This window comes from Carassius carassius, chromosome 3, assembly GCF_963082965.1.
Source record: "Carassius carassius chromosome 3, fCarCar2.1, whole genome shotgun sequence".
In the NCBI taxonomy this organism is placed as follows: Eukaryota; Metazoa; Chordata; class Actinopteri; order Cypriniformes; family Cyprinidae; genus Carassius; species Carassius carassius.
The window spans coordinates 5,344,794-5,371,897 of NC_081757.1; the positions used below are offsets into that span (position 1 = coordinate 5,344,794).

At 38.0% G+C, this 27,104-nt stretch overlaps 2 protein-coding genes across 3 annotated transcripts in view; both read right to left on the reverse strand.

Moving 5' to 3' along the window:
• Window positions 1-1,313: 1,313 nt before the first annotated feature.
• mta2 (metastasis associated 1 family, member 2) lies at window positions 1,314-21,329 on the reverse strand. Its single transcript, XM_059526246.1, has 18 exons — window positions 20,898-21,329; window positions 11,845-11,912; window positions 10,743-10,836; window positions 8,724-8,841; window positions 8,506-8,569; window positions 6,655-6,772; window positions 6,250-6,352; window positions 6,057-6,156; window positions 5,742-5,930; window positions 5,563-5,637; window positions 5,404-5,462; window positions 4,609-4,709; window positions 4,379-4,518; window positions 3,985-4,213; window positions 3,798-3,887; window positions 3,509-3,627; window positions 3,282-3,424; window positions 1,314-3,191 (listed from the first exon to the last, which is right to left on the reverse strand). The coding sequence occupies exons 1-18, from the start codon at window positions 20,923-20,925 to the stop codon at window positions 3,038-3,040; spliced, it is 1,992 nt and encodes a 663-aa protein (XP_059382229.1). The 5' UTR covers window positions 20,926-21,329; the 3' UTR covers window positions 1,314-3,037.
• A 1,302-nt stretch (window positions 21,330-22,631) lies between these two features.
• Window positions 22,632-27,104, reverse strand: part of eml3 (EMAP like 3) — a 31,589-nt gene continuing 27,116 nt past the window's right edge. For both annotated transcript variants that reach the window (XM_059526268.1, XM_059526276.1), the window contains 10 exons: window positions 26,118-26,269; window positions 25,880-26,005; window positions 25,632-25,763; window positions 24,848-24,915; window positions 24,638-24,726; window positions 24,358-24,455; window positions 24,120-24,207; window positions 23,919-24,017; window positions 23,295-23,425; window positions 22,632-23,042 (listed from right to left, as the gene is read on the reverse strand). In XM_059526268.1, coding sequence (XP_059382251.1) covers window positions 22,830-23,042; window positions 23,295-23,425; window positions 23,919-24,017; window positions 24,120-24,207; window positions 24,358-24,455; window positions 24,638-24,726; window positions 24,848-24,915; window positions 25,632-25,763; window positions 25,880-26,005; window positions 26,118-26,269 — 1,196 coding nt within the window. In that variant the 3' untranslated portion in view covers window positions 22,632-22,829. The remainder of the gene's footprint in view (window positions 23,043-23,294; window positions 23,426-23,918; window positions 24,018-24,119; window positions 24,208-24,357; window positions 24,456-24,637; window positions 24,727-24,847; window positions 24,916-25,631; window positions 25,764-25,879; window positions 26,006-26,117; window positions 26,270-27,104) is intronic.

Here is a 27,104-nt window from a genome sequence, read left to right on the forward strand (position 1 = left end):
ATAAATTTCTTTGGCGGAAGGCCCCGTCCATAGTTCGTAATCCGAGGGTAGCGGACCAGCATTTCCTGCCTGAAGACGAAGGCAGGGGCGCAGCCGACCCCCCTGGAAGGTAAGGACAGGACCATCCTGGTGGTGGTGGGGAGGGTGGAGGTTGTTATCGCGTCGGCATCTGCGAACTCAAACATGTGTAAGTACCGATCTTTTATACCGAAGTATAAAGACGTGATTGGATAATGATGAAGGTAATTAGTGACGAAGTAATTGAGTCTTCCTGGCAGAACTTAGGCTGAAGCTTTCATATCAGGATATCTCTGGTCTAAAAAGTTACTAGTAACTAAAAAATAAGAATTAGTTTATAATTTTTTTCTTAAGAAGAGTATAATGAAAGAAAAGAACTAAGAACTAGTAACTAATAAATAAATACTAGTAACTTTACAAAAGTCACTAGTACCTAAAGAATAAACACTAGTACCTAAACAATAAGCACTAGTAGCTATTAAGTACTAGTACTTAATGGAAAAGATACTAGTATCTAAAATAATAAGTACTAGTAGCATGAAAACAGATACCAGTAGTTTATAGATTAAATGTTAAAAGGGCTTTCCATAATGTGCTACATTAAGTTGCTATTTGGCAACCCAATAATAAACAAGTTTTGTAAATTGATCTTAATTTATTAAATCAACAAAGTAAAGCAGTTGAGAATGTGAATTATTTCAATGCTTTGTTCACCCCGCCCCCCCCCCCAAAAAAAAAAAATAATTCTGTTATCATTTATTCACCATCAAGTTGTTCTAAACCTGTACAAGGTTTCTCTTTCTTCAGTTGAACATAGAAGACAGAATAGTTGCTGGAGCCCATTAACTTACATTATATGGGGGAAAGTACTGCGAAAATAAATGGGGACCAGAAACTCTCTATATTATATAATATATTTTAATGGTCAGCTGAAGGAGGATAAAACTAATTGTGGGTGCAAATGACAAATGTATTATTATTATTATTTATTTTTTTCATTCATTTGCATTCCTTGACACTTTTGGTCTTTATTTGACACCAGATTTATTATTTTATGAATGAAAATGAGGCAACAGCATGTATTTGGAAATATGCATTTTCAATGTTACATCGGCTAATCCTCTAAATTTACAAAACTGTACAAACCAACCAGACATTCACACTATACAGCCTCATTTTCATTCACAAAAAAAACCCCAAACAAATATGGTGTCTACCATGAATAAAATCCACTGCAGGTGTAAATAAATCAATCCCCTTGTAGCTGATCTAAAGAAACATGAAACACTATCTGATCAGGACCACAAACAAAAGATCTTTATTTTCTTATCACAAGATACATTAAAGGATACAGAGACACTGGAATATTAAAAAAAAGTTTGAGTTGTGAGTTGAAAGATATTTCTCATTGATAGACAAAACTGAAATCCTTCACATCCTTGAATCAAACCCTAAAATCAACCAGTCTTCCCTCCCCAAACTCTATCCCACAATGGAGATCAATGTTAACGTTTTTTTCCTTCCCTTTTTTTTTTCTTTTCCAAGCTTTGCCAAAACATTGTGGGGTAACAAACCCCCTTCATAAAAAACGGGTGACAATTAAAAGGGGACATGTTAACATTTATTGGTGTTCTTTAGTGTGCAGTGCACGCTCCATTTGTTTAAGAAACATTACAAAACCCCTAATCGGGGGAACGATTTACAATGAAATTTTGTGTCGACTAATCTCAACAAGCCAGGAAGTCTGTCAAAAAAGCCCAACCGTTCAGCTCAAAAAGAAAAAGCTTAATCATAAGGCAAATATGCATCAATATCAGCCTATAGTTGAGCCATGTCTAAGAAAACTCCAAAACATTTTTTTCCATCTCACTGGATCCAGTTTACACACACAAAAAAAAAAAAAAAAAAAAAAACCTGAGGGGGAAATATGCATCAATATCAGCCTATAATCCGAGTCATTACTAGAAAAACATCTCTTCCCTCTCATTATCTACAACTGCTAACAATAGCTTCCCAGTAGCCCACAAGACCTTACAACACAAATGCGAGTGCGTTAACGTTTGGAAAAAGAACAGACATGGAAAACAAACTTTTATGGCTTTGTTCATGATGTCATATGAAAAAGGCTCAATTATTGAGGTACAAAACTGGCCAAACTGATTGCGACATCCAACCACCTCAAACAAAGATTCCCCTTACATTCATGAACACCTTCAACACTTAACTACAACCAGAAGCCTTCCTAAGTCATCAAACGTGGTTTCATACTAAAACCTACAAGACCTTCAAATATCACTGACTGGAGTAGCTACACTGCAGGAGATTTGGATTCATGATCACAAAAAAAAAAAAAGTTTGAGAAACCAGGTCGCTATCAATAAACACCAACTCGACTGCAGATCTGCTGTATAATAATCGATACTTTTGCTGCAATGCATTTCATGACACCATCTTTCCACAATTCAGCTAGGCCTGAAAGGCTGGAACCACAAGTACTGGCTGAAATAAAATGAGCAAGCGCAATCATTTATTTGTCTATATAGCATGAAAAAGGGTGATTTATGTTTTTAACATAAGCAACCTTAGAAATTAAGAAAATGACGGTAAAAAGACCATGTACTCCCTCACACATTTAAATCCCACTTTCCATACACGCAAGAATCAAACTCTTGGAAAATCCTGTTAATATTTATACAAATAACGACCGAACTGGAGAAAAATAAAGTGTGCTTTTCCACCATCTTAGAATGAACATGATTTGCTTTCAATTACACAGTTAAAAGGATTTGCAATTTAAAAAAGCAACGGGACAGAAGGGCACCGAACCCTTAAACTATAACACTGGGAGTAAAACGCAATGAAGAGTGGTGTATGCTGGTGTAAGAGTAAGCGGTATGTCATCATCCCGAGCACGTGAGCGTGGTATGCGTATGGGATCTGGGGGGACAACAGAAGACGAGGAATAAAGATGGCGGGTTTAACATGCTCTGGCAATGGATGTGGTCTACTGGAACATCGCTCAGTCCTCCAACACGATTGGCTCGCTGGTGCTGGAGGGTATGATGGGTATGGGAAGTGGCCGGGGTTGCACAGGAAGTTTGATTCTGACCGGGAGGTGTGGTTTTCTGGCCACCCGCCTCATCTCGGCCTGAGTGAGGTGTTTCCTCAGGGCTCTGTAAACCACATATACGTGGAATTAGTCTCAGGAGATTGCAAAAAAAACAACAACAACATGATGTGGATGGGATGTTTTGGAAACATACCTGGTGTCTTTCGTAGCCACAAACACCACTGGATTCGGAGCATCTCCTTGACTGACCTTCTGCCTCTTAATGACAGACTGGGTGGCTGCTCTTATACCCAATGCGAACGGTCTTCCATTGGTGGACAAAGAATTACCTCCAGCCTGCAGCCAATGAGAGTGCTTAGATCTGTGTACACTGTTTTCTACCTGCGGGAAGGTTAATGTGTCTTTGTATGTGATACTCACATTGTCGAAGGGCCTCTTGCCCAGTAGGGCGGATGCGCTCCGAGGCTGGTTAACCTGGTTACGGTTGATAGGGGTTGGAGCACCTCGAGGGGCTTTGAGTTTCAAAGGAGCTTGAACAGCTGAAGAATAAAACAATCACAATCATTCCAAATGATCCGCTTTCAAATATAACATTATGCCAAACAGTTGACTTATGTCTCATCAATAAAGGCAATACGTGTTCATTTTTCCCATGTCAAAATAGTTTTTCAATCCCTATTTTGGTTTTGATTCAAGACTGAAACCATACCCAATTCTTTAACTATACTGATGAGGGATGGTCGAGGAATAAGGCGGTTCTTCACAGCACTCTTTGCTGCTTTAGGAAGTCTTATCATACCTAAAAAGAGAAAAAGAAACAGTCAAAAAAATCTGGAGATAAAAAACACGTTTATGCTACTGAATAAAAGTTTGTGTGTTAGCAGTTGAATACTCACACTCTGCTTTGACAGCATTGGCATTGATGGAGGCGTAGGGGCGTCGAGCTGCTCGGCGGGACTGCAGGATGTCCTGGCACACCCGACGGGCGATTCGAGTGAGTTTAGTGGTCTGCAGGATGAAGGTCTGCCGATTTTTAGCCAGAAGTTTAGCTCTCCCTGCGCTGCTGGTAAACGGGGACATGCCCTGAACCTCCTGACGGGTCATGTGACCACGTGGAGCTGCATCCTATTGGAAAGATATACGACTGTGGTTATGGCAGTTTTATAATTTATCATTTAGCCACCAAGATGACTAATGAAAAACAAAATTTCTCACTGTTGATTTTTGTATGCTTTAGATATTTTAAAATACAGTAAACGGGTACATAAAAAAAACACAGGGTTAACATACTGAGCCAGCTCTTGTTGCGCCCTCTAGTTGAGTAGGGGTCTTAAGACCACCGTACTTCTTCCAGTAAATCCAACAGGATGAACATAGTCGGCACTGCATGTTGGGAGGGCCCCATGCGTACCACTGCTGGGACTGAGCAGCTGGAAGAGAAGCAAGTCACACAGATCAATGCATACATTATAATGCAGAGGAATAATTGAGCTTATATTTAAATACTTGAGTTCACTCACTGTGGCAACTTTCACAACTGAGGCCTTTCTGGTAGCCAGTGGCACCATTCATGCCAGGTTTACTTCCAGGTGCATTGATCTGGTTGGGGTTGGGTTTGGTGCTGAAGGAAAGGACAAAATTTAGAGAAAGTTGAAAATATCTTAATCTAACAAATGTATACACACAACAGACTAGATAAATAGCTACTTTTCATTCTGTGCTAATATAGTGTTATTGAAAAAAATGGGGTCAGTATAAAAAAAAAAAAAAAACATTACCGTTTTCATTCAAGGATGCATTGCTCAATTGACAGTAGAGATTTTTACATTGTTACAGAAAACTGTTATTGTTCTTTTGAACTTCTATGCATCAAAAGATCTTAAAATAATTATCACAGTTTTGACAAAAATATTGAGCAGTTGTTTTCAACACGGAGAAGAAATGAGAAGCAGATCAGCATATTCTAATGATTTCTGAAGGATCAAGACTACAATAATGGCTGCTAAAACTTCAGCTTTACCATCTGCGAAAAGTTACATTTTCCAATATATTCAGATAGAATACTTATTTTAAATTGTAATAATATTTCACTACATAAATATATATGATCAAATAAATGCAGTGTGATGAGCCTGAGACACTCAATCAGCCTGAAAAACTTAATCTTTTGAAAACGTAACCATATAAAAAAAAATAAAAAAAAGAGAGAGAGATTTGGCCCTTTATTAATGGACACCGATTTGTTTTATTTATTTGGAAAGTGCCACTTGAATTCATATAAAGGAAAAAAAAGTGCAGTGACACTAGATACTCACTAGGTGGGGATGTACACCTGCTTCAGCTTGCTGTCAGCCTCTGCTGCCTTTAGTCTTTTCTGGGGAATAAACATGGTTTAAGTAACATTCGTATGCATGCATAAATGTTCACATATCAAGATAAACTTTGGTTTTAAAAAAACTCAGAAAGTTTGTTACCTGCTGGATGTAACGATCAGTAGTCTTCCACATGTAGTAGAACTGGACCACACTAGCTAATGACTTCCAGGGCAACTGCAGGACAACAAATAAATTCATTTAAATCTTCGGAGATTCTTTCCCAAAATAGTGCAGTTGTGTGTGAGAGCACATGCTCAAGTACGGCGTTTCAAACTCACAAAGTCTTGGCGAATGTCATTGAAGTCTTTGCCGTATTTCTCCAGAGCCTCCTCAAACAGCATGGCTTCAGAGGCGCTCCACTCTTCCATCTCGTCCCTGCACAGCACCGGGCCACCCTGAGGCACCAGTGTCGACATGGCCTTGGCGAGGTCATAGCCGTTCTTCTGCAGAGTGTCCATGGCATGGAACTACAGGTAGACGGGACAGTGTGAATATCTAATGTGCATGGAAACTCAGTGAGGTGGCAGTGAATGAATCGCTCTTATGGAATAGTTAAGGAAGAGATTGTGATTGTATGCTTTTCATTCTCTCACCAGCGTGATGTCTCTAGAGGCTGCCGCTGCGCTCATGTGCAGACTGGGTTGGCGGATTGAACTGCTGCAGTCTAGTGCACGTGCAAAAGTGCCAACAGCCCTAAAGGTACATACTATATGAATTAACATCATGCTAATGAAGACAACTATTTTAAAGCAGCAATGATGGTCAGTCTAAGAGTGAAATACTAACCGTGCCACCACCAGGAACTGGTCTATCTGGGGATCCTTTAGCTGGTTATTAGGATCCCAAACCTTTGTCTCAAGCTTCTCCTGCACTCGATTGTCTAAATCCACTGATGAGTGTTGAGTGGGGAAAACATTGCATTAAAGATTGGTTTTGAATTAGTGAATGAGTTTTGAATTAGCCATTCAATATCCAACACCTCTCCCTAAAATGTGTGCTGAAAATTTTGTACTGATGCAATATTGTGATGAGAATCATGTGCGAAGGACACATTGTAAACACTGCAGAGCATCGGTTTCAGCATCAGATATTGCCACTACTGGAGCTTCTTGAAAATTGATGGGAGTTTCTTTTAAACAAAACGAAATTTTTTTTAGTAACATCAAGGCGTGGAGATTAATATTTTCTGACCTTCAGCCAGTTTGTCAGGGATCTCTGCCTGGTATTTGGATCCCACCCTGATCTCGCCCTGGTCAGCCAGCAGAGTCTTTTGCACTGGGTCAAACACCAGAGAGTAGAAGAAGCAGTCCTACAGAACAAACACACACATTATAAAACACAAACACTTCATGCAGTTGGCCATTTGATCATTTTAAATCAACAAAAGGTGTTCACAATCTAATAACTAGATTTTGCCTTAAATCAACAAAAGAAAAAAAACTAAAATATAAAAAAGAAATTTAAAACCATACACTACTGTTCAAATTTAGATCAGTTTTTTTAATACTTTCATTCAGCATTTATAGTGGTTATAGATTTTGGTTTCAAATAATGCAATTTTTATTAATCAGATAATGTAAAATGTATCATGGTTTACACAAAAATATGAAGTCGCACAACTGTTTTTAACAATGATAATAAGAAATGTTTCTGAAGGATCATGAAGGAAGACTGGAGTAATGGCTGCTGACAATTTGGCTCTACCATCTACCATCATAAAGGGGTCATATGATGTTGCAAAAAAAAAAACATTTTGTGTATTTGGTGTAATGAAATGTTTTTATGCGGTTTAATGTTAAAAAACACATTTTCCACATACTATACATTATTGTTTCTCCTCTATGCCCTGCCTGTCTGAAATAATAATAATAATGTGTGTGCGATGTGTGCTCTGATTGGCCAGCTATCCAGTGTTTTGTGATTGGCTGAATACCTCAAGCATGTGACGGAAATGTTACGCCCCTTACTATACTGTGATGACATGTTTTCCAGTCAGAACACCGGCGTGACAGGACAAAAACAATAAAACCCTTCCAGTGAGGACAGAATTACTGATTATAATTACTTATATACTTTAAAAGACTTATATTGTCTTTTTACATCCTGCATTGGATCGGACCACATAAACATAAAACCATGTCTGCATTTGTGATGGGAGAAATGACAAACAACTAGCAACACTCTCAAAACTCACGTTTGAATCATCATTGGCAAATCTTTTAAATTATAAAATGTACTTACAGACTATGAGTCAGCATTAATTCAATTCAATTCAAGTTTATTTGTATAGCGCTTTTTACAATACAAATCGTTACAAAGCAACTTTACAGAAAATTATGTTTCTACAATATTTAGTTATTTTTCTGTTTCCATTATTTGTCTGGAAACAGTCCTTGTCCTCCATAAAATGTGCTGCACACATCTGAATATTCAGTTTGGACTGTTCTGGAACAGTGTTGTAAATACAACTTTTGGAAGGCCAGACAAAGTATTTTCGCTTTCACAATGAAACGCATAGCATCTCCATTACATGGCGGCGGCACAACAATACTACAGTGAGGAACAAAGTTACGCCTTCTTTGTGTGCACATTTGAGCGGCGTTATGCACATCTTCCCACACAGTGACATAGACATGTGGGGGCGTGTTTAAACGAGGTGTTTTAGGAGAGCGCGGACAAGTCTTAACTTTTATAAATATCTCTTTGGCTTTGAGACTTCAGTCTTTGCAACTTTAGGGATCTTATTCATAAACAGCTTGTAACACTCCAAAGAGAAATGAAAACTTGAAATCGCATCATATGACCCCTTCAATTCTTATGAAAACATCAATACAAATACAAATCTGTTCTTAAGAACAAGCTTTGTTTACTTAAAGCATAAAAAATGTTTCACTTAAAAAAAAAAACATGACAAGTGAATTTCATGAGATTCACTTGTCATGTTATGGCTTGTCTCTCAATCATGGCTTTAGTGATGCTGGTAGTTTTGTGACACTCCATGATAAACCACAGTGCGCTCTTGTCCTGCAGGTGGACTCTTACCTCTCTCTCTAGGTAGCCAGTTAAAACATCAGTTTCATTCAAAAGTGTGACGTTGCATTTTCCTCTGTAGAGAAACAATTAGACAGAACATGCATGGTATAAATAAGACTATGGCTACAAATCAATTACCTTATATACAGTCTGAGTCTGGGCTCTGATGGGATTATACCATTCAATCCAGAGATGTTTGTGTCTGTGAGCGCTGTGAGTGTATTTACCGTATGTGTGTGGCCGGGAGAGACTCAAACTGTCGAGACAGGAACAGTTCTCTATGCTTGAGCTGGTGTTTCTGCTGTTCCGACATTGAAGGCTGCTTGGACTCCTCTTCAAAGTCTCCTAAAATACACACACGCAACTATATGAGTGTGAACCATTCTGAGGTGAAACAACTTACTCTCAGAACACACACAGACCAAATCTCAAGTTTACGCATCACTTTAGGTTATTAGTAATGGTTGTGATCAATTTCACACTCATTCAGATAAAAGTAACTTAAATATCCTTCATGAGAACTGAAGACTTGTAAGGGAAGTTAACGATTATAATACAGGTCCACCACAAAATGACCTGAACTGAATGCATTTCCAGAACATTATTTTTTTTATCTTTGTTAGCATTGCAAATTGGTGTTAGAGACATTTATTAAAAAGATGCTCGTGTGAGCAGACTTGGCAGGACTTTATCAGCCGATCTGACCGGACTCCACCCCTGCACAGAGCCAAAGGAAACCCTGTCAATGAAGAGGGCGGGATATCAAACCACACCTCTTTCCATTAAACCCTCCTGCCACCCCGGTGGCCCTGCCCCCTCCTTCCTCTCCCCTTGGCCAATGCGTCCCTGCCAGCTTTACTGGGAAACCCTGTGCAATAAACCTGAGGCGCCCATCCCCCCATTGAGCAACACCCCCCCCCCCCCCCATGCACAAGTACGCATTTAAAAAAAAAAAAATGCCACAAGCTCCCTTTCACACATGTACAAGCAGACGAGCACTCAAGACACATGTACGACAAATCCATCATAACTGCACATTCTCAAAGCCAAACACGCACACATATACATTTATAAACACTTTCACTCCTTGACGAAGACAGCAGCCAGACAGTGTTAACCTAGTGTTAACCCTTTGAGCACCGTGGCCCGCTGGGTCCCATGAAGGCTCTTTTGTTCTGAGAGCACAGGGTGGATGGCAGCTGAGGATATGCAAAGAGGAGCCTATTCGAGGGTGGGGGGGGGGGGGGGGGGGGGTTTGGAGGAGGAAGATGGGCAGAAGGTAGTGAAGGGAGGAGGTGATGTAAATGGGAGCCCTGATCTTGTGTAACAGGACAGTGCTGGTGCTGTAGAGTGCCATGACAAAGAGGATACATTTAGTAGTAAACAGCCAGCCAAGCAGACACTGACCTCTCATGACTGCAAAGGATTTGAGTGCTAACTCCAACCCATGCCAATGCAACCTCAACAGCTCAAACCTGACCTTACTCTGGAATGGTTAGGTAAATGCACTGCATTACGACAGTTATATGGCAGTTCACGTGCACAAAATTTACATATAAATGAACCACTACCTCAGGCATGTAGGGGAGATAAAAAAAAAGATATTTATCAGACATGCGGGATGTTTGCAGCTGTGTTATACAAATAATTAGGGATGTGCAAAGCTACACATTTTCAAAATCAACTAGTCAGTGGGTTGTCTGAATGACTAATCAAAGCAACGCCATCAGATACATTTCTCAGAGGGCGTTTACATAGGATGTTTTTAAAATTGGATCACAAGAGAGGACATCCGTTTCCAGACATTTTTCGATGTTGAGATTATTAATGAGAATTTACACCTCTCATTGTGTGGTGCAATGGACAAAGACAATTATCTGTATGTGTGAAGAACAACAACAGGGTGAAATTAATTCAAGGACTTAAGTTCTTTCAACAGCACAACTGACAGAAACTCAAAAATATATAAAAAAACAAATTTGAATATCAATAGCATTTTAGTGCACAAAACCAACACCGTCCTCAAAGAAGAAAAAAAAAATATGTGATGATTACACTTACTGTCTGAAACACTAATTAAACCAGGTGATATAAAAGTCTAGCAGTAAATGTCTCAAATAACTAGTATTTAAAAAAAGTTTTGATGCAACTTAGAGAACTTCGATATCTACATAGTGACACCGTATCTTCATCTTTAATGATGAAGAGGAGTGAATTAGAGGAGACTGAAACAGTAAGATACTTACTTGCATTGCTATCAGCCAGAGTGTTCAGGTTGGTGGAAATATCTCTCCGCCTGAAGAGACAGACCACCTTGGCTTCTACATTTCCATTGGCAGTCTTAGGGAGACATGCAAATAAAAACTGTGTTAGAAAGACCATTCACAAAAAAAGATCAGACAGTGTGTGAAGTAAGTGCTTTAAGTGCTCTTACTGTCTTCGTGTCATGTACTTGTAAAAATCCATAATTTAAGTAAAACTTTTAAAATAAAACTTGAACTGAATGATACTGCCTATGATTTACATGCAAGTGCACCAATATTTAAGCTGCCAAGTAAAAAGTTGTGAGTCCTATTAATAACTAAATTTCTACTCCATTTCCAGCATTGAAAATGAACTACTCTATATGGAAATGAAAACCACATCTTCCTCATTAATGCAACACAGTGTGGGTTAGAATTGTGTATATTCAAGACAGCACTGAAGTCTGACTAACACGTACACATATTGAACACAGATACCACTTCCATTAGTTTAGCCATCCTGCTGAGCTTCGTAGCCCTTCAAAATGAGGTTCTATAAAGTATTTTAATCCCTGCTCCAGGAAAAATGCCTGTGTCATTCTTAGCATTATGTAAGTCTCTTTCGGCTGGATCTTCATCTCAAACAGCCCAGTGTGAATCAGTAGACAACAGCACGATGGCTGAGCATCAGTAATGCACAACAGAGGGAAGTAGGTGACAGAGACAGTCTGTTACGATGCTATGAGTGACAATGCATAAGCAGAGAGCTGGCATGTGTCAATCATCCATGTTCAGTGTAAATGTTCAAATATCTGCACACGCAATTGATGATGTATGATAAATGATTGGCGGACATCAAAAGCCCCACCCAATCACAGTTAGCCCGACTCTAGGATGTAAGAACAGTGACACACCAGATTCATTATGTATGCTGATATATTGGCATTACAAGTCATACTGGTCAAAAACAGCTCATAGAAAAATAAACAAAGGAAAAAAACAACAATAAAAAAAGGAATCTGCTTGCATCAAGTAAAAAAAGGAGAAGAAAGCATGACATTTTGTATAAAAAATTATGACAGAATATAACATGTGCCAACCTCACCTTGTTGAGTTCTTCTATTCGTCGAATCAGATACGGGTTACTGGAGGAGTTTTCAAAATACACATAATCTGCAATAGACAAAAACAAAACGAAGTAATTATTATATAATAATTATTATAATTTATGTGTGCGTTTTCATTTTTAGGTAAATATTTTTGTGAGTGTGTGTATAAAACACACACATATGTAATAGAGATGCACCGAGATGAAAAATCTGAACCGCTCTGTAATGACAGAAGTGACGAATATGGAAGCGCAGGCAAGAGATCAAAACTAAACAAAAGTCACTAATTAGGAGTAAGATACAAGTATTTGCAAAAGCCCCTTTCACACTACACGTTGGACCTGGAACATTGCCGGGTCACCTTCTGTGTGAATGCAAACACGCCCCGGGATTGTTTCCGGTATTGATCCCGGGTCAGAGACCTAGTAACATTGCCGCGTTGAGCGTTGTGTGAACAAAAGCCAAAACTAATGCTGTAAAGGGTGTGTCGTAGTGATGACGCACGTTATTGCGCGACTCTTTTGAAGGCAGATCAACGTTCGTGACGAAAAAAAATGTGCAAACTGTAATGAAGTAGAGATCAGTTAGTTCCTCACTTTCCGTGCTGAAGCTGAGATTGTTCGCCAGCTTCAGTGAAAGTTAACATCTCTAGCGTTTTCGACTCGTACATTACACGTCTCACCCTGTTGTCACGTGTCTTTACAGGACTTTTACGGGTTGTGTGTGAACTCAGGCACATATTCCGGGTAATCACTGGCAGTGTGAAATGGGCAAAATCTAGCAACCCAGGAACAATTGCCGGAACACATTACCAGTGTATTTTCCGGAATCGCAGAGTGAAAGGGGCTAAAGAAGAATGTTGGAGGATTTCGATATAAGCCAAGAGCAGGCTGGTTTTCCTTTGCTAAAGTAAGGAAACTTTGCTTCCTTTGCTCCTGTTAACAAACGTTGGTTTTCATGAGATACACACGAGCGCCAACCTCCCGCTCTCTCTCGTGAGGCCAATAAGGAAGTGACTAAAACTGCAATTCATCGACTGGCCCCTTGAGGCAGGCTGCAAAAGGGAGTCAGTCCCATAGACTCCCCATGTTAAAATGCCCAACTTTACAGCAGGAAAAAACATGTTTACAGCCTGGTGCAAAAAAATGATTTTGGTCTAAATAGCTAATTTTGCCCTTCATGACAACTGTGAGGGGGGGTGAATTTTTGTTTTTATACAGTCTATGGATACACAGGCGCATGTGCAGCGCCAACCTCATTCGTCATAAGCTCAGAGCTGCTTCCATGTACAACTATTGGCGCAAGCTAGGGCTGTGTAAAAAATCAAATGCGATTGTCATGCACATCTTGTCAGTAAAGCCACTCCTGTGATTAGTAGTAAATCTCCAGCACGTGCTTTCAGATGGAGTGGCACTTACTACATAGAGCTGTAGATCACTGACAAGCTAGGCAAAACAGTGTTCAAAATCGCAGGTGATTCATTGCCGATAATGAACGCGATTTTGTGTAGCTTGTCAGTGAACTACGGCTCTATGTAGTAAATGCCGCTCCATCTGAAAGCACGTGCTGGAGATTTAATATTAATCACAGGAGCGGCTTTACTGATGAAATGCGCATGAAAATCGCATTTGATTTTTTTTTTGCACAGCCCTAGCTCAAACTACATTAAAATGATTATTACGTTTTGAATATGGATATTTTTCTTACAAAAACGCATCGATTCGCTACAGGAGGCCTTTGATGAATGACTAATAATTTATGGTACATTTAGTCACAACATTATAATATACAGTGTGAAAATGGCTATGAATTTTTTTACAATAGCTAAATTGATGTGTTTAAGTGAACAGATTATAAGAAACATCATAAAAATGGGAAAATAAGCATGCACAAAATACCCAATATCGATTAAAGTTGGGGAAAAAAAAATTAGCTGATAAATTATATGGTACCAATATAATGTGCATCCTTATTGATCAGTGCTGAAACGGGGTCAGTAACATTTGATCAGTAGGACCATTCAGAATCTAAGCAGTACTGTATTCAAACCAAAGGTGTGGAGAAAAAATGTGAAGTCCATCACTAAACACATGAACAATCAAATCATTATTGTGCAGAAGTTCCATAACGCAAACCATATATGTGGTGACCTGAGCAATGGCATGGGTCAATATTGAGAGAACATGAGATGACGCACAGTCAACAATGTGTACACAGAACACATCACTTCAGTTATGTAATCACTCTCTCTTCTGGTCTGGTCAACTTTCATTCTGGTAGACGACGTTGATCTTTAAATCGGACTAACGCTTTCTGTTCTCTCCTCTGCTCAGCCATGTTCTTAAGCCGTGCCGCAAGGGATAACTCAAAATGGAGGTCTCTCTCCCAAGTTCATGAGCTTCATCAATCAGAGAGACAGTGAAGAGAGGCTAAGCCGCATGGATCAATAATTTCCCTCAAGGAGATACAGGGTCTAGCCATCTGCTCTTCAAGCAGGGATGTGCTGTATTGTTGGCTCATGGCATCTGGTGCTCAGAGACACCTGAAATCCACTGAGGCTTTGAGATACTGACAGGGACAAAAATAGCAGACCAACTAAACTTAAAGGTGAAATGTGTAATTTCTGCATTACTAGCCTCACTAAACACAATGTATGAGAAGTTTCTTGAACAATCCTCTGGATAAACGGAGTCATTCACTTCTCAAACTCACAACATCAATTCAGCTTATAATGCCATCTTGGGCTGGTTGGGATGCTTAAACAAACTAGAAATGTCCTATGGCTTACTTAGCCATCACTAAGGTAGGGTTTAAATTTTTTTTTCAGGTTAATCAGGATACTCATTTGAACATTTTAAGATGCTCATCCTGTGAATAGACTGGTTGCTGGTTTCCAAATATTTCAGTGAATTCTGAGTCCATATTCTATGGATCCCGACATGACATGCAGAAAAAAATAAAATAAAAAGCCCATACAGGCCACAAATTAACAATTTTATAATTCTATTAATTTGTTCCCTTGACGTAAATTTTCAAATCATATCCATGATCGATCGTCATTTAAATTAACGATCAATTAATCATTAACCCTAATGCTGCAAAATGCGTCTATTACAGCAAAGCGGTCACCGGCATGACAGGATGTACTAAAGCCACACACACACAGACAAAAATGCTTTCTCACTTGAATTAAATTGGTTTTAGTCTGAATAAAATTAATAGACATTTTCCTATCCCGCACGGAGACCACAGAACGCGACTCTTTAAAAATGTTTTCATGGTGCTCGTTGTTGTATTTTAAAACACAATTGCAATGTTTTCAACTGACATTATGGCATTTACAATAAAATGATCCCAAACATAACTGTGGCGCGCGTATGGCTGTGCAGAGAACCGCTTCCATCAGCGGCGCCGCTGCAGCAAAACACACTTTTGCTCACATTGATTATTATGACCAGTAATTCATTTGATCCTGCTGGATTCTGTTCAGGAAAATGTCAGATTTTGAATTTCTGCGTTCCGGTAGGCCTATTTGTTTTTAAAAATCCGGCATACAGTGCATTAGATTGTGACAGTGCGTGTGTGCAGACGAGGATGAGCGAGCGTGGCTTTGGCTAGATTTATTTGGAGGTTATTGCTCAGGTCTCATTTGGCACAAATCCAAATGTTTCCATATTAGCAATGTATTTGAATGTTAAACTATTATTTATAATGTAAACTAGTCTTGTACTTTACACGAATTTGCATATTGACGGAAAAGATCATCCTCTTCATTTGAGCAAAAACTTCTAGTAGGGCCTATACTACAGTCTATTTAAACTGACCAGTGTAACCTTCTAAATTTATAGTTGACTATTTTATTTGAATAATGAACAGACTGCGATGAAAGTTTGAATTGCTAGAATGTGTGCGTCAGGCTCTGGCGCGGTCGAAACAGCTGAGACAGAAAAATTGTTTAAAAAATTCTGCAAAAGATTTTACTTTCATTTGTGCACTCTCACAATAAAAACAGAAGAGTTGTGCTCTTGTAAAATAAAGCAAACAAACAGAATGCACGTTGTCATCCTTTTTTTTTTTTCTCAGTGAACTTGTGGATCGCCGCCACACTTCTGTTTTAAATCTGTTATCTTAAATTAAGTCAGATATATTTTGCATATTAAAACAAATTATGAAAACTAATTATTTTTATGTTAGGCCTATTACTTATATAGGCTATACACAGGGCTTGAGAACCTGTGCCCTAGTGAGGTCCATGCAGAAACTTTTGAATGATGCTTGTTGTGGCGTCACCGTTTAGTGACATCATTGAATGCTCCGGGAAAACGTCAGTGTCGGTCACAGTGCCTATTAATTGCTATTTTGAATCCTGCAATTATTTATTTACAAATATAAGCTCTGATTAATGACAAGTATGGTATAAAAGCTTTGTTTATTAGAGGAATAATAGGTTAACTAGAAGATGTCAGATCGCGAGCATGCCTCTGGATGCTATTCCAGCCTATAGCCTTCATTTATGTGGCTTTGTTCTGGTTTATCCGAATGGTCACGAATTTCCACAAATTCAATAACATTTAGGGATTGTTTCTTTTCCTAAATCTTCACAGTCTAACCCTCTAATTTTGCAGGTTTATTTTATATTTCACTTTTAATTACTGTTTTCGCATCTCTTACTGTGGTAAAGACTAAAGAACTTGTGTTGTTTCTATTTTTATGATCTTTTAAAGTTTAAATCACATTAAAAGCTTAATTTGTATATTGTGAAAGAATGATGATAATGTGTTTATATATACCGTCAATCACAGCCGCTCGCACGTGTTGAGTGTGCATGAGCCGCACGCAGCCCAACATTAAATCGGTTAACCATCTATCGACAGCTTTAATCGATTGCATCTCTTATCGACAATTAATTGATCATCAATTAATCGTTGACATCCTGAGTTTGATGGGAGCACATGATGCATGAACTGATAAAAGGTACAACTTGTCTTGAACTATCTGCTATGTTCTAGATACCTGTAGGAACTGGCCATTTAAAAACCTCATAATGGTCGACAACTACTAGAGTAAAGCATTACAAAATGCAGTCAGTGTGTGTGTTTTTAATGAATCATCTGTCTGGCAGTATATGCACATAAAGAGCAGGATGCTCATTTAACAGACCGCACAACGTCACCCGATATATACATTTGCCCACATGCGTGCGAGCTGAGCTTTCTATTTGCATCACTTGACAAGTATCCTCAATGCATCTTCATTAGAGGTCTCAATTAACACCCCGTGAAAAACAATGCAAGCTTCACTGAACCAAAACCATCTCAATTATAGTGCTGGTATGAAACACACTTCAATTCTCTCTTGCTGACAAACAATGTGGTTGCACTTTCCTTGTATGAACTTAATGCACCACAAAAGAGAAGACAAGCCCTCATCCTTTAGCATGCTTCATGTTTGTTCAAAGACCAGTGATGAAGATATAATGCGGGAAATCAAATAACATAAAAACCAAGCTACATTATACAATGGGTTCTTCAAGTTAATCTCAATCGTCATTACCCACTTGCTCCAAAACTCCCTATTTTACAATGCAAGAACAATCTGATTTTACACACAGCCTTATTCACTGATAGAAACATGCATGCCGTGAGAATTTACTGACATGGCACATTTCATACATCATCACGAGGATACAGCTCTCCCCGCACTTCGCATCTGGGTTGTTACAGTAACATTTGCAACAGTAAACTATTGAACACTGTGCCATGTTTTTGCATAGTAGGACAGCGACATTCAAACGAACAGTTAAATGAGGATAAGTGACCAGAACACAATGATATCACAACATGTATGCTACTGGTCAACCAATACAGACATTTAAAAACCCATTGCCAATAAACACATCTAGACTGTGTATGAGAGAGTTGACAGGTATATAATACCAATATATGCATACAATTTAATGACTGCAAACGAGAGAACAATTCTGAAATTAAAATTTTACACATTTAAAATGCACTACAAAAGACTGTTGGTTGGTTGGTGTTTAACACCATGCCAGCTCTCTTGGCGGTTTTCACATTGAAATAGTATAAAAGAGCAATTTAAAATCTGCTTTAGATAGAAATTCTAAAATAGATTTAGGATTTACTTTGTTTAGAATTTATTTTAGAGTGTCCTCCAGGTAATATCATTTCATAGAAGAAGCCAACACAGTTTAATAAAAATGTGTTTAAGAGACAATGGACTCTGGCAAGAAGAGCATATCAGATTATCTTCACTTCATATTAAGTGTTGTTGTGTGATTCTGGAATTTGGCATTGTGCATATATGATCAGATCCCAGTGATTCACTACAAAATAAAAACAGAAACCATGTATTATCCATTGACAAGGTTTGAATGTGAGGTAGCAGTCTATTATAAGAAACAGGTGGAGTTTATATGAACTAAATGAATGGAAAAGGAGGTCTCAATTTCAAATGTCTCAAAAGATTTCAAAATGAAATTATTATTATTTTTTTCCTTTTTTTAAATTGAAACGCTCAGGCAAATCATAAAAAAACGATCAATTTAGAAAACAGAATTTTCAAGCAGATACAGCAGAAGAGACAGTTATTGGTAGATACCAGTTTTCTCAAAATGGTCAAATGTCGTCTAATAATACAGCCTGGCAATATATCGGTCTAGCACTATTCAGCAGATATTGGGTGAGATGTCGGCCTTTCACTAATGCATTCTAGGAAGCTCAATGACAAAAACACACTCTGATCAAATAGGTAAACAGCATTTAGTCATAAAGCTTCAGATCACAGAGGTAAAATGTAGGGACGCAAGAGCTCGAGGCCAGAATAGGAGGTCAAGTTCAATGACTTAAACCTGCAGCTGCATCTACCAAAACACTAGCAAACAGAGCAATAAAATCTAAGAAAATCTACTACTACTACATAGTATGACGGCCAGAATCTTAATTGTATACAACATTTAAATCGACTGTTTTGAGCAGAAGCAGACTTCGCCTTCCTCTAAACCTAGTCTTGAGCCATAAACTCTAATACATCTTGACAAGCGTGTAATAAGTGAGTTTTTCCTCAAGAACGTCACATCAAACCCTGCCTGTTTAATCTGCAACTGCAATAAAGCAATCAGCTGCATCTGCTAAAGCAACACAGCCAGATTGCCGTGACCTATTTACAGCCAACTCTGGGATTTAAGAAAATAAAAGCACTATAATGTGCATGGTCACATGTCATGCTAGAGTCAATGATGCTAAAGTACATACAATATCATTATAAGGTAAACTGCATTAGAATGCACAGTGAGGAGTATCTCCCTGACAAAGGATGCGCATGCATGACAATGTACAGTAGTCTGACGGGTATCTTCATATACTAAAAACTGCATTTGATTAGATGCAACTATAGGTGTATTCACAGTTTCACACCAGAAAAGTCCACTAGTTCCCTTGCTTTGGTCTGGACCAAATACAATGTTGATTTTTTTTTTTTGGTGCGGTTTGCTTTAACACCACTCTTTTTGCAAGTTAACCAGAAATCGTAGACAAAACCACACATGTGAATAAAGTCATTCATTCATTGGTTCATCCATTCAACCATACCAGAATTTGTTTGGAACCAGACCGAGACCACCTCTTCAGCTGGGTCTCGGTACGGTTGTTTGTCCTTCAACAAAATGCAATTGCTGTATTATTCACACCTGCCTAAAAGATCCGCACCAAGGAGGAAACGAACTTGAGAACTTAAACTTGATTCAATCGAATCAAACAAGACAGGTGTGAATACACCCTATTTTATCGTATGACATCGGCACATGCATGAGCACAGAAATTATTCACAACCCATAGATAAACTTACAGTTGAAGCTACAGAACTTTTTAATTTATTATTGCCCTTTCTTTTTGGATCGACTTTAAAATGGACATAAGAAATGAATAAAACCCCCCACAAAACTCTACATTCAGAACCTTACGATATTTTATTTTAATATATACATGTTTTATGGGTTTTTTTTTTTTTAAACTACTTTCTAAAAAACTTTTTTGGAGGGCAAAAGACAAAAATTACTAAAGCAAACCCCTTATGTATTACCTTTTAAAGCTTATTTCACAATGGGCTAGGAAACCCTTTCAAACATTAGAATGCTTCTAAAAATATATGAAAATAATAAATTAAAGCTCTTTAAGTTTATGTAACTTTATAAATATTGAATTTTTGTGCCATTGTTTATTTTTATGTAACTATAAACATTGCATTTTTATTTTACTTTATTCCTTATTTCCCTTAATATATTTGTTGCCTTTGCATTTTTGTTGTTCCTATTCCTTATTTCACGTATTCTGAACTGTACAACAATGCTTTATATTTGGCTAGTTCGTTTTTGTTTTTGCACAGTATTTAACTGTGTTTAAATGTAATAAGTTAACTTATAGTGCCACTTATGAACAACCCAAGTCGTTTTCCTGTTCTGAACCATTCATCGAACTCTGAATATAGGTTCATCAAGTTCCAAATGTTTAAATGATCAAATATCCGTAAAAACAAACCACGTTCCTTTTCAAACAGGTGACAAAAGTGAAAGTCTTTGCATCCCGTTCTGTGAGACTCCCTATAACTGAGCTGTCAAGAGTTTGACAGAATGGCACAGTTCAGGCAACGTGTACGACAAAAAACTTGAATGAAACTCGAAAAAGTGAGTAAAAAGCATCGTAGGTGGATAAACTAACGGAAGGGTTCTCTTATAATTAGCTGGTTTGCTTGCGGCGGCTAATTACTTAAAGAAGCAAAACTAAGAACAAAAGAACGAGCTTGCGCCCCGATTCAAGTTTTCACATCCACGCGAATTTGAAAGTTGAGTTAAATGCCTATAAAAATAATTAATTTCGAGTTAACCCAAATGCAGCCGTGACCAAACTAGCCTAGCTCGCTTAGCAACGGGGTTCCGCTCATTGTAACTAAGGCGGAAACAGCCGCTCGCGCTAATGCTAATGCTAACCCCCGCGAGCCTGCTGCTAGTGTTAGCCTTAACAATAATACTCACCTCCAACTCGGTACATGTTGGCCGCCATTCTCTCACTCTCCTAAACAAACACAATAATCACGGATTATCTCGTTGTGTGGATAAAAACGCGTATCCAAAAGTGCTGCTGGTTCTTTATATCCTCGCGTGTATTGGCGTACTTCCCCCCGTCGCGAGACAAAGCCGGGACCCGGCACGGCGCTGCCGCTCTGGCGGGTAAAAGTTTAAAGTTTCCGCTACAATGTTTCTCCGGATGGGGAAAAAATCGCGTCTTTGTTTCGGCGCTGCGATAAAACTCCCATCGAAGCCCCTTCCAGACATACACACTTCACACGAGCCCTTGATAGCCAGCCTGCCTCTCTCTTTCTCTCTCTCTCACACCACTCTTCCTCCCATCCTCCGCTCCCTGCTTCATCCTCCTCTTCTTCACCTCCGCTCTGTTTCACACACACGCGCGCGCGCACACACATACGGGCGCGCGTGCACGCAACCCCTTCTCCAACGTCATTTTCGGAAGTTCATAACGTCACTTAGAATTCGACAAACTTCGGGGAAATAGAAACTTGATCTCCGGTAAATAATTACTATTAAAAAACCAAAAGACATTATATGAAGTATTGTTTTCTCTCTCTCTCTCTCTCTAAGGGGCAGAATGCGGTTATTATAGATTTATTTTGTGGCACCAAGTTAATGTGGATAGGTTTATACCACTTTAGAAATCAAAATATCATGAATATAATTTATTATTTATTATTAGAACGAATTTTGCATGTACATACATGGCTATGCATACATAAATGTTGCATAATAAGGATATGAAATTCATAAATCGTTGAATGTCGTTTTTCTCTTTTCATGATTTATTGTAATTCACATGTGTAAATTGTTAGTGTAATTCTGAAAACAACAAATAAAAAAGAAACACAAACTTGAGACTTTAAAAATCAAAATAATTAAAATTACATTTTAAAATAAAAAGCAGCACCATGAGATAATTGTGCTTTTATTTTTACATTTTGTAATTGACCTTAAGACCTAGTAACGTTACTTTTCATTAGATTTAAACAAAACATGAAATTTCTTATATTTTATGCAGGTAGGTTATAGTATGGTCCAAACTATCAGAAATGTTCACTTGCAAACATAACATAGAATCAGGTTAGCATGTTGAAAAGTGGTGCAATACTTCCCTCTATAGACTTACAGACAGCAACGCAATCTGTTATTTAAAAAAAGACTTACACCTATTGTCCTCTAGGTGGCGTTTCTTAATACTAAAACTGATTCACCTCAGTAACCGTATGAAACTTAAACTCCTGCTGCCCATAACAATGCTTTACAGAGACATGATTTACGGTTAATAATGTAATGCCAGACAATTATGCATATAGTATTTAATGACCGGAAAAACAGTAGATGATTAAAATAAACATATGAAAAGCAATATGAAGTAAACAAGGACATGTACATGAGTAAAGCATGATACATGTAAAAACAAGAGATTAATTTCATTTAATATGTCATCGTCTCGTGATGTGTTGAAATGTGTTGAAGTTTTGAATTTCACAATTGTCAAAACTCACAATTTTTTGCCAAATTTGTGAATCAAACGTAAGGGAAAAAAAGGTAATTATTATAATTTTTTTGTTGCATTAAGAACATAAACATGTTAAAGACCACCACATTTATTTTTCATTTTCATATTATATATATATATATATATATATATATATATATATATATATACCTACAGAAATGTAGGTAGTGAACTGCTATGCATTATTTATTACTTCTCAATGTTAAAACAACACTGTGACATGTTTCATAAAAGCTGGCATAACCTTCCAAATTCCTCATGTCACAGCAGATTGTGCAGTGAGATATTTCCTCCTTATTTAATTTCCTTAAATATCTTCATGCCTGTTTCTTTCTTGGTATTCCTGGTATGTTTCTCTATGTTCCATTCACCGGAGAGCTAGAGGAAGAGCAGACAGAAGAGGAAGAAGCTAGATGTTCTTTGTAATGGTCTCCAGTCCCTGCCCCTTTAACACGCCACTGGAGGATGCAGGTGTCTTTGCCGCCCATTGACAGAAGGTGACTGTCATTATGTGTGAAACGAACATTAGTCACATGACTGCCATGACCCTCGTACTTATAACTTGGAGCCTAACAGGGAAATCAGGAAATAAATTATTAATGTCTTGCAGTATAAAAAAACACTTTATCTAACAAATTACCTACAATAAATATGTGAATTATTAATCTGCATACAATACATACTACATCAGCTGGCCTGTTACATCAAACTTTAATGCAATATTAAGCATACTGAGTCTAATGAGATTTATTGTTTCATTTTATTTCTATTTTAAAATGATCATTTCTTTGACTCAATAAATACATCAGGCAGTGACTGACCTTTGGTTTGGGACATGGATACTGGAACAAATGAACCTTACAGAAGTCATCAGCAACTGCCACCATACTCTCACTGTGTGATCGACACAAGGCATTGATGTCTGTCCCATCTGATCCCTCGAGCCACACACCTAGACAGCATTACAGTTTAGAAAGACGGTCAACATACACTTACATATGCTTTCAATGCACAGGACTTTGGGGACTATGGGGAACACACTTAATGCATTTATGAATTAATAAAAATAATAAATTAATTAATATTAATAAATATGATCTAACACATACTTAAGAAACACACACACACACACATACAAAAAAAAAACATTTACAATTTTATTTTTAACAAACGTACATTTTCTAAATAAAATATGAGTGCCGTTTACCTATGCAAAACCTCCAAGTGGTCTTCTGTTTTTTTTTTTTTTTTTTTTTACATCAGCATTGGTTGTTAAAACCAATTGTTTAAAAGCAGGATAAAGTTGATTTTGGATTTCATTAAATTCAGAAGTGTGAATGTGCAAATAAAAAATGTAAAAAGTTAAAAGAAAACCTGCTTGGTGTATAGTGAACTCATCATTTAAGAATCATTTAAAAAATATATATATATATATTTTCTCTCACCCATGACATGGAATCCAAGCACACAGGTATAGGATGCCCACTCTCGATCTTTACTCTCAAACCGGTTCCTCAACAGCTTACAGCCACTTGCAACATCCCCTTTTTCCACAAAAATAAATGTTTAAATGCATTATCATTTATATTACTCATTGTCTTCTTGGTATATGTATCTGTGTTATGAACCCAAGCATGCAGACTTACAGTATAGAATTTCATAATCTCCAGAGTTGGACATGATGTATTTTCCATCTTTGGACCAGTCGAGGTGAGTAATGAAACTGGAGTGCCCCTGTAGTGTTACATACAGGAAATGCATTTTATCTGCACAACCTATTGTGCTTTTTAACAGAAACAGACTGCTATAAAACATTACACACAACAAACCACCATTAAACAGTTTGATATCTTTTAGAGTACTTTACCCAAATGCTTTGCTTACTGTGCACTTTCCGAATCGTGTATAGCGCCGGCCACCCTCAGTGACGTTGTAAATGTAGATGAAGTTGTCATGGGAACCAACTGCCAAAAAGCTGCCATCTGTGTTTTTGTAAGCAGTAAAATATAAGTTATCGACTATAAACAGGCTTGCAAAACAATCTTCATGCAGTAAAAACTGCCACATTGTGCCACAAACAAGCAAGGTTTAAGCTTGCAGCAGAAAAGGTTTAGTTCTGTTTTATACTGTGCCCTTTATCATTGTGATTTTGTTGACCTCTGACCTGGTGAGTATCTCATTACGGACAGCTGTTCGTTGCCATCAGTCAGGTCTGACACCACTTCTTTGGTTTGCAGATCCAGCACAACCCATCTAAATAGGTAAGCAGTTAAAAACCATCATAAAGCCATTAAAAATGGGAACGTTTCACTGTAAAAAACTTACTATAAAACTGAAGTGGTAACTTATATCAGCTATGCTGTAAATGTTTTACCTTCCAGTACTCAGTCCAACAGAGACAACCGCTCCATTTGGGCTGAAATCAGCACACAAGCCAGATTCCTGAAAGAGATGAAGATCAATGTTAAATTCATTGTCTCTTTACAGAGTGTTTACAATAATACTGGTATCCATTTTAAAGGTGCACCAACATAAAAGTTTAAATAAAGGAATATTAGTATTTCCAAAATGAGTCAAATCAAATGAGTTTCAGTGACATCAGTGGTGTAAACAAAAACTGTATACTACATATATATACAGTACAGACCAAGTTCTTTATTTTTTATGACTATGTATATTAGAATGATTTCTGAAGCATCATGTGACACTGAAGACTGGAGTAATGATGCTGAAAATTAAGCTTAGCATCACAGGGATAAATTACATAAAAAATACAGAATAATAATAATAATAATAAAATATGCAGTTTCACAATACTACTGTTTTTATTTAATATTTAAATCAAACAAATGCAGCCTTGCTGAGCATAAGAGACTTCTTTCAAATACATTTTAAAATGAATAAATAACCCCAAAATTTTGTTAATGTTGAGACCAAATATATCACAGTAATGTTCATATTATCAAATACTTTCAGTTGTGTACTTCCACTTTATTCCAAGCATACTATATGAAGCAGAATCCATACCAATAGGTGTCAGCATAAAATGTAGTATACAGCCAGTGGCGCATACACACACACACACACACACAAACACACACACACACACTAAACCTAGTGTGTCTTTATAACAGTTAATTTTCTGTGACCTCTCTGACCTCTAGTGTTGTGCACCAGTCCAGTTTGTGGTCCTCTGCATTCCATACACACACTTGTCGGTCATTTCCACAGGTAAGAAATATGTTCTGAGTGGGGTGTGTGGCCAGACCCCACATTTCATCCACATGACCCTGACAATTCATTACACATTTTTAGAGTGCAGTATAAGATCTTTTAATTAAATTTATTAAAAAATGTTTTATAAATAAAACAAAACTATAGTTGCATATAACTCCAATATATCTACCTGTACAATGGCCACAAACCCATCTGAAAATGTTCCTCTTAGGATTGCATTTCGTGTTGTGCCAATGAGCAGTTCTTCTCCATCTACATCCGCAATAGTGCGAACTGCACCAAATTTCTCAGGAATCTGGAAAAGCAAAGGCCATTCAAGACATTTCTGATTTAGAAACTCTATAGTTTAATATACTCACATTGCTGCAAAAACACAGATTTAAAGAGAATGCAGATTCACGTCTCACCTCACACTCTCTTTCAGGTGCCAGGTCTGCACTCCAGCGGATGACCTTGCGGTCCTTGCCGCCACCGCTGAGTATACCTCCACCCTGCAGGATGCACATAGTGAAAACACTGCCCTCGTGAGCACGCGTCTGCTTCATGATCTGAAATGTCTCTGCAAGCAGGGAGAGAAGAAAAAAAGTGCCAAAGATGGTCAGTATATATTGTTTTTCAAGTAAGTTAATAGATCCTTTATTAAAAAAAAGTAGTTAAAAGTAAAGGAAAAATTATTGTATATTGATACTGTTAAGAATTCTGGCTGATACTGATAAGCCGATAATTTTTTTAATGTAATGGGCAATATGTTAAAATGACCATCTCCCTGCTGAACGAACTGAACACCTTCTTCACTCGCTTTGAGAAACAAAACAGCACCACAGCACAGAAGACTCCACCTCCTCCCAGTGACCAGGTGATGACTCTGTCCTTGGACAGCGTGAGGAGATCCCTCAGCAGGAACAACACACGCAAAGCTCTGGGTCCTGGGCGTTTACTGAGAGACTGTGCAGTGGAACTAACTGATGTCTTCACAGACATTTTCAACATCTCACTAAGTCAGGCTGTTGTCCCCAAATGCTTCAAAGCTACCACCATCATTCCATTCCCGAAGAAGCCGTCTCCATCCTGCTTCAATGACTACCATTCAGTTGCACTTACTCCTATTCTCATGAAGTGCTTTGAATGGCTAGTAATGCACCATATCAAGTCTGTTCACCCCACCTCCCTGGACCCCTTCCAGTTTGCATATCGGTCCAACCGCTCGACCGATGACGCCATCGCCTCTGCCTTCCACTCAGCACTCACACATCTAAACAAAAAAGACTCATACGTCAGAATGCTGTTAACAGACTTCAGTTAAGCATTCAACACAATCACCCCTCAACAGCTCATTTACAAACTGGTCCAGCTGGGGCTCAACACTTCGTTGTGCAACTGGCTGTTGGACTTTT

What these genes read in the sequence shown, in the direction of transcription:
- mta2 (XM_059526246.1), bottom strand. Translation starts at nt 20,925, where the DNA reads ATGGCGGCCAACATGTACCGAGTTGGAG. An exon ending in CCTCTAGAGACATCACGCTG is followed by an intron (nt 5,931 to 6,056) that starts GTGAGAGAATGA and finishes GTCTACCTGTAG; the next exon opens with TTCCATGCCATGGACACTCT. An exon ending in GTGGCTACGAAAGACACCAG is followed by an intron (nt 3,192 to 3,281) that starts GTATGTTTCCAA and finishes TGTGGTTTACAG; the next exon opens with AGCCCTGAGGAAACACCTCA.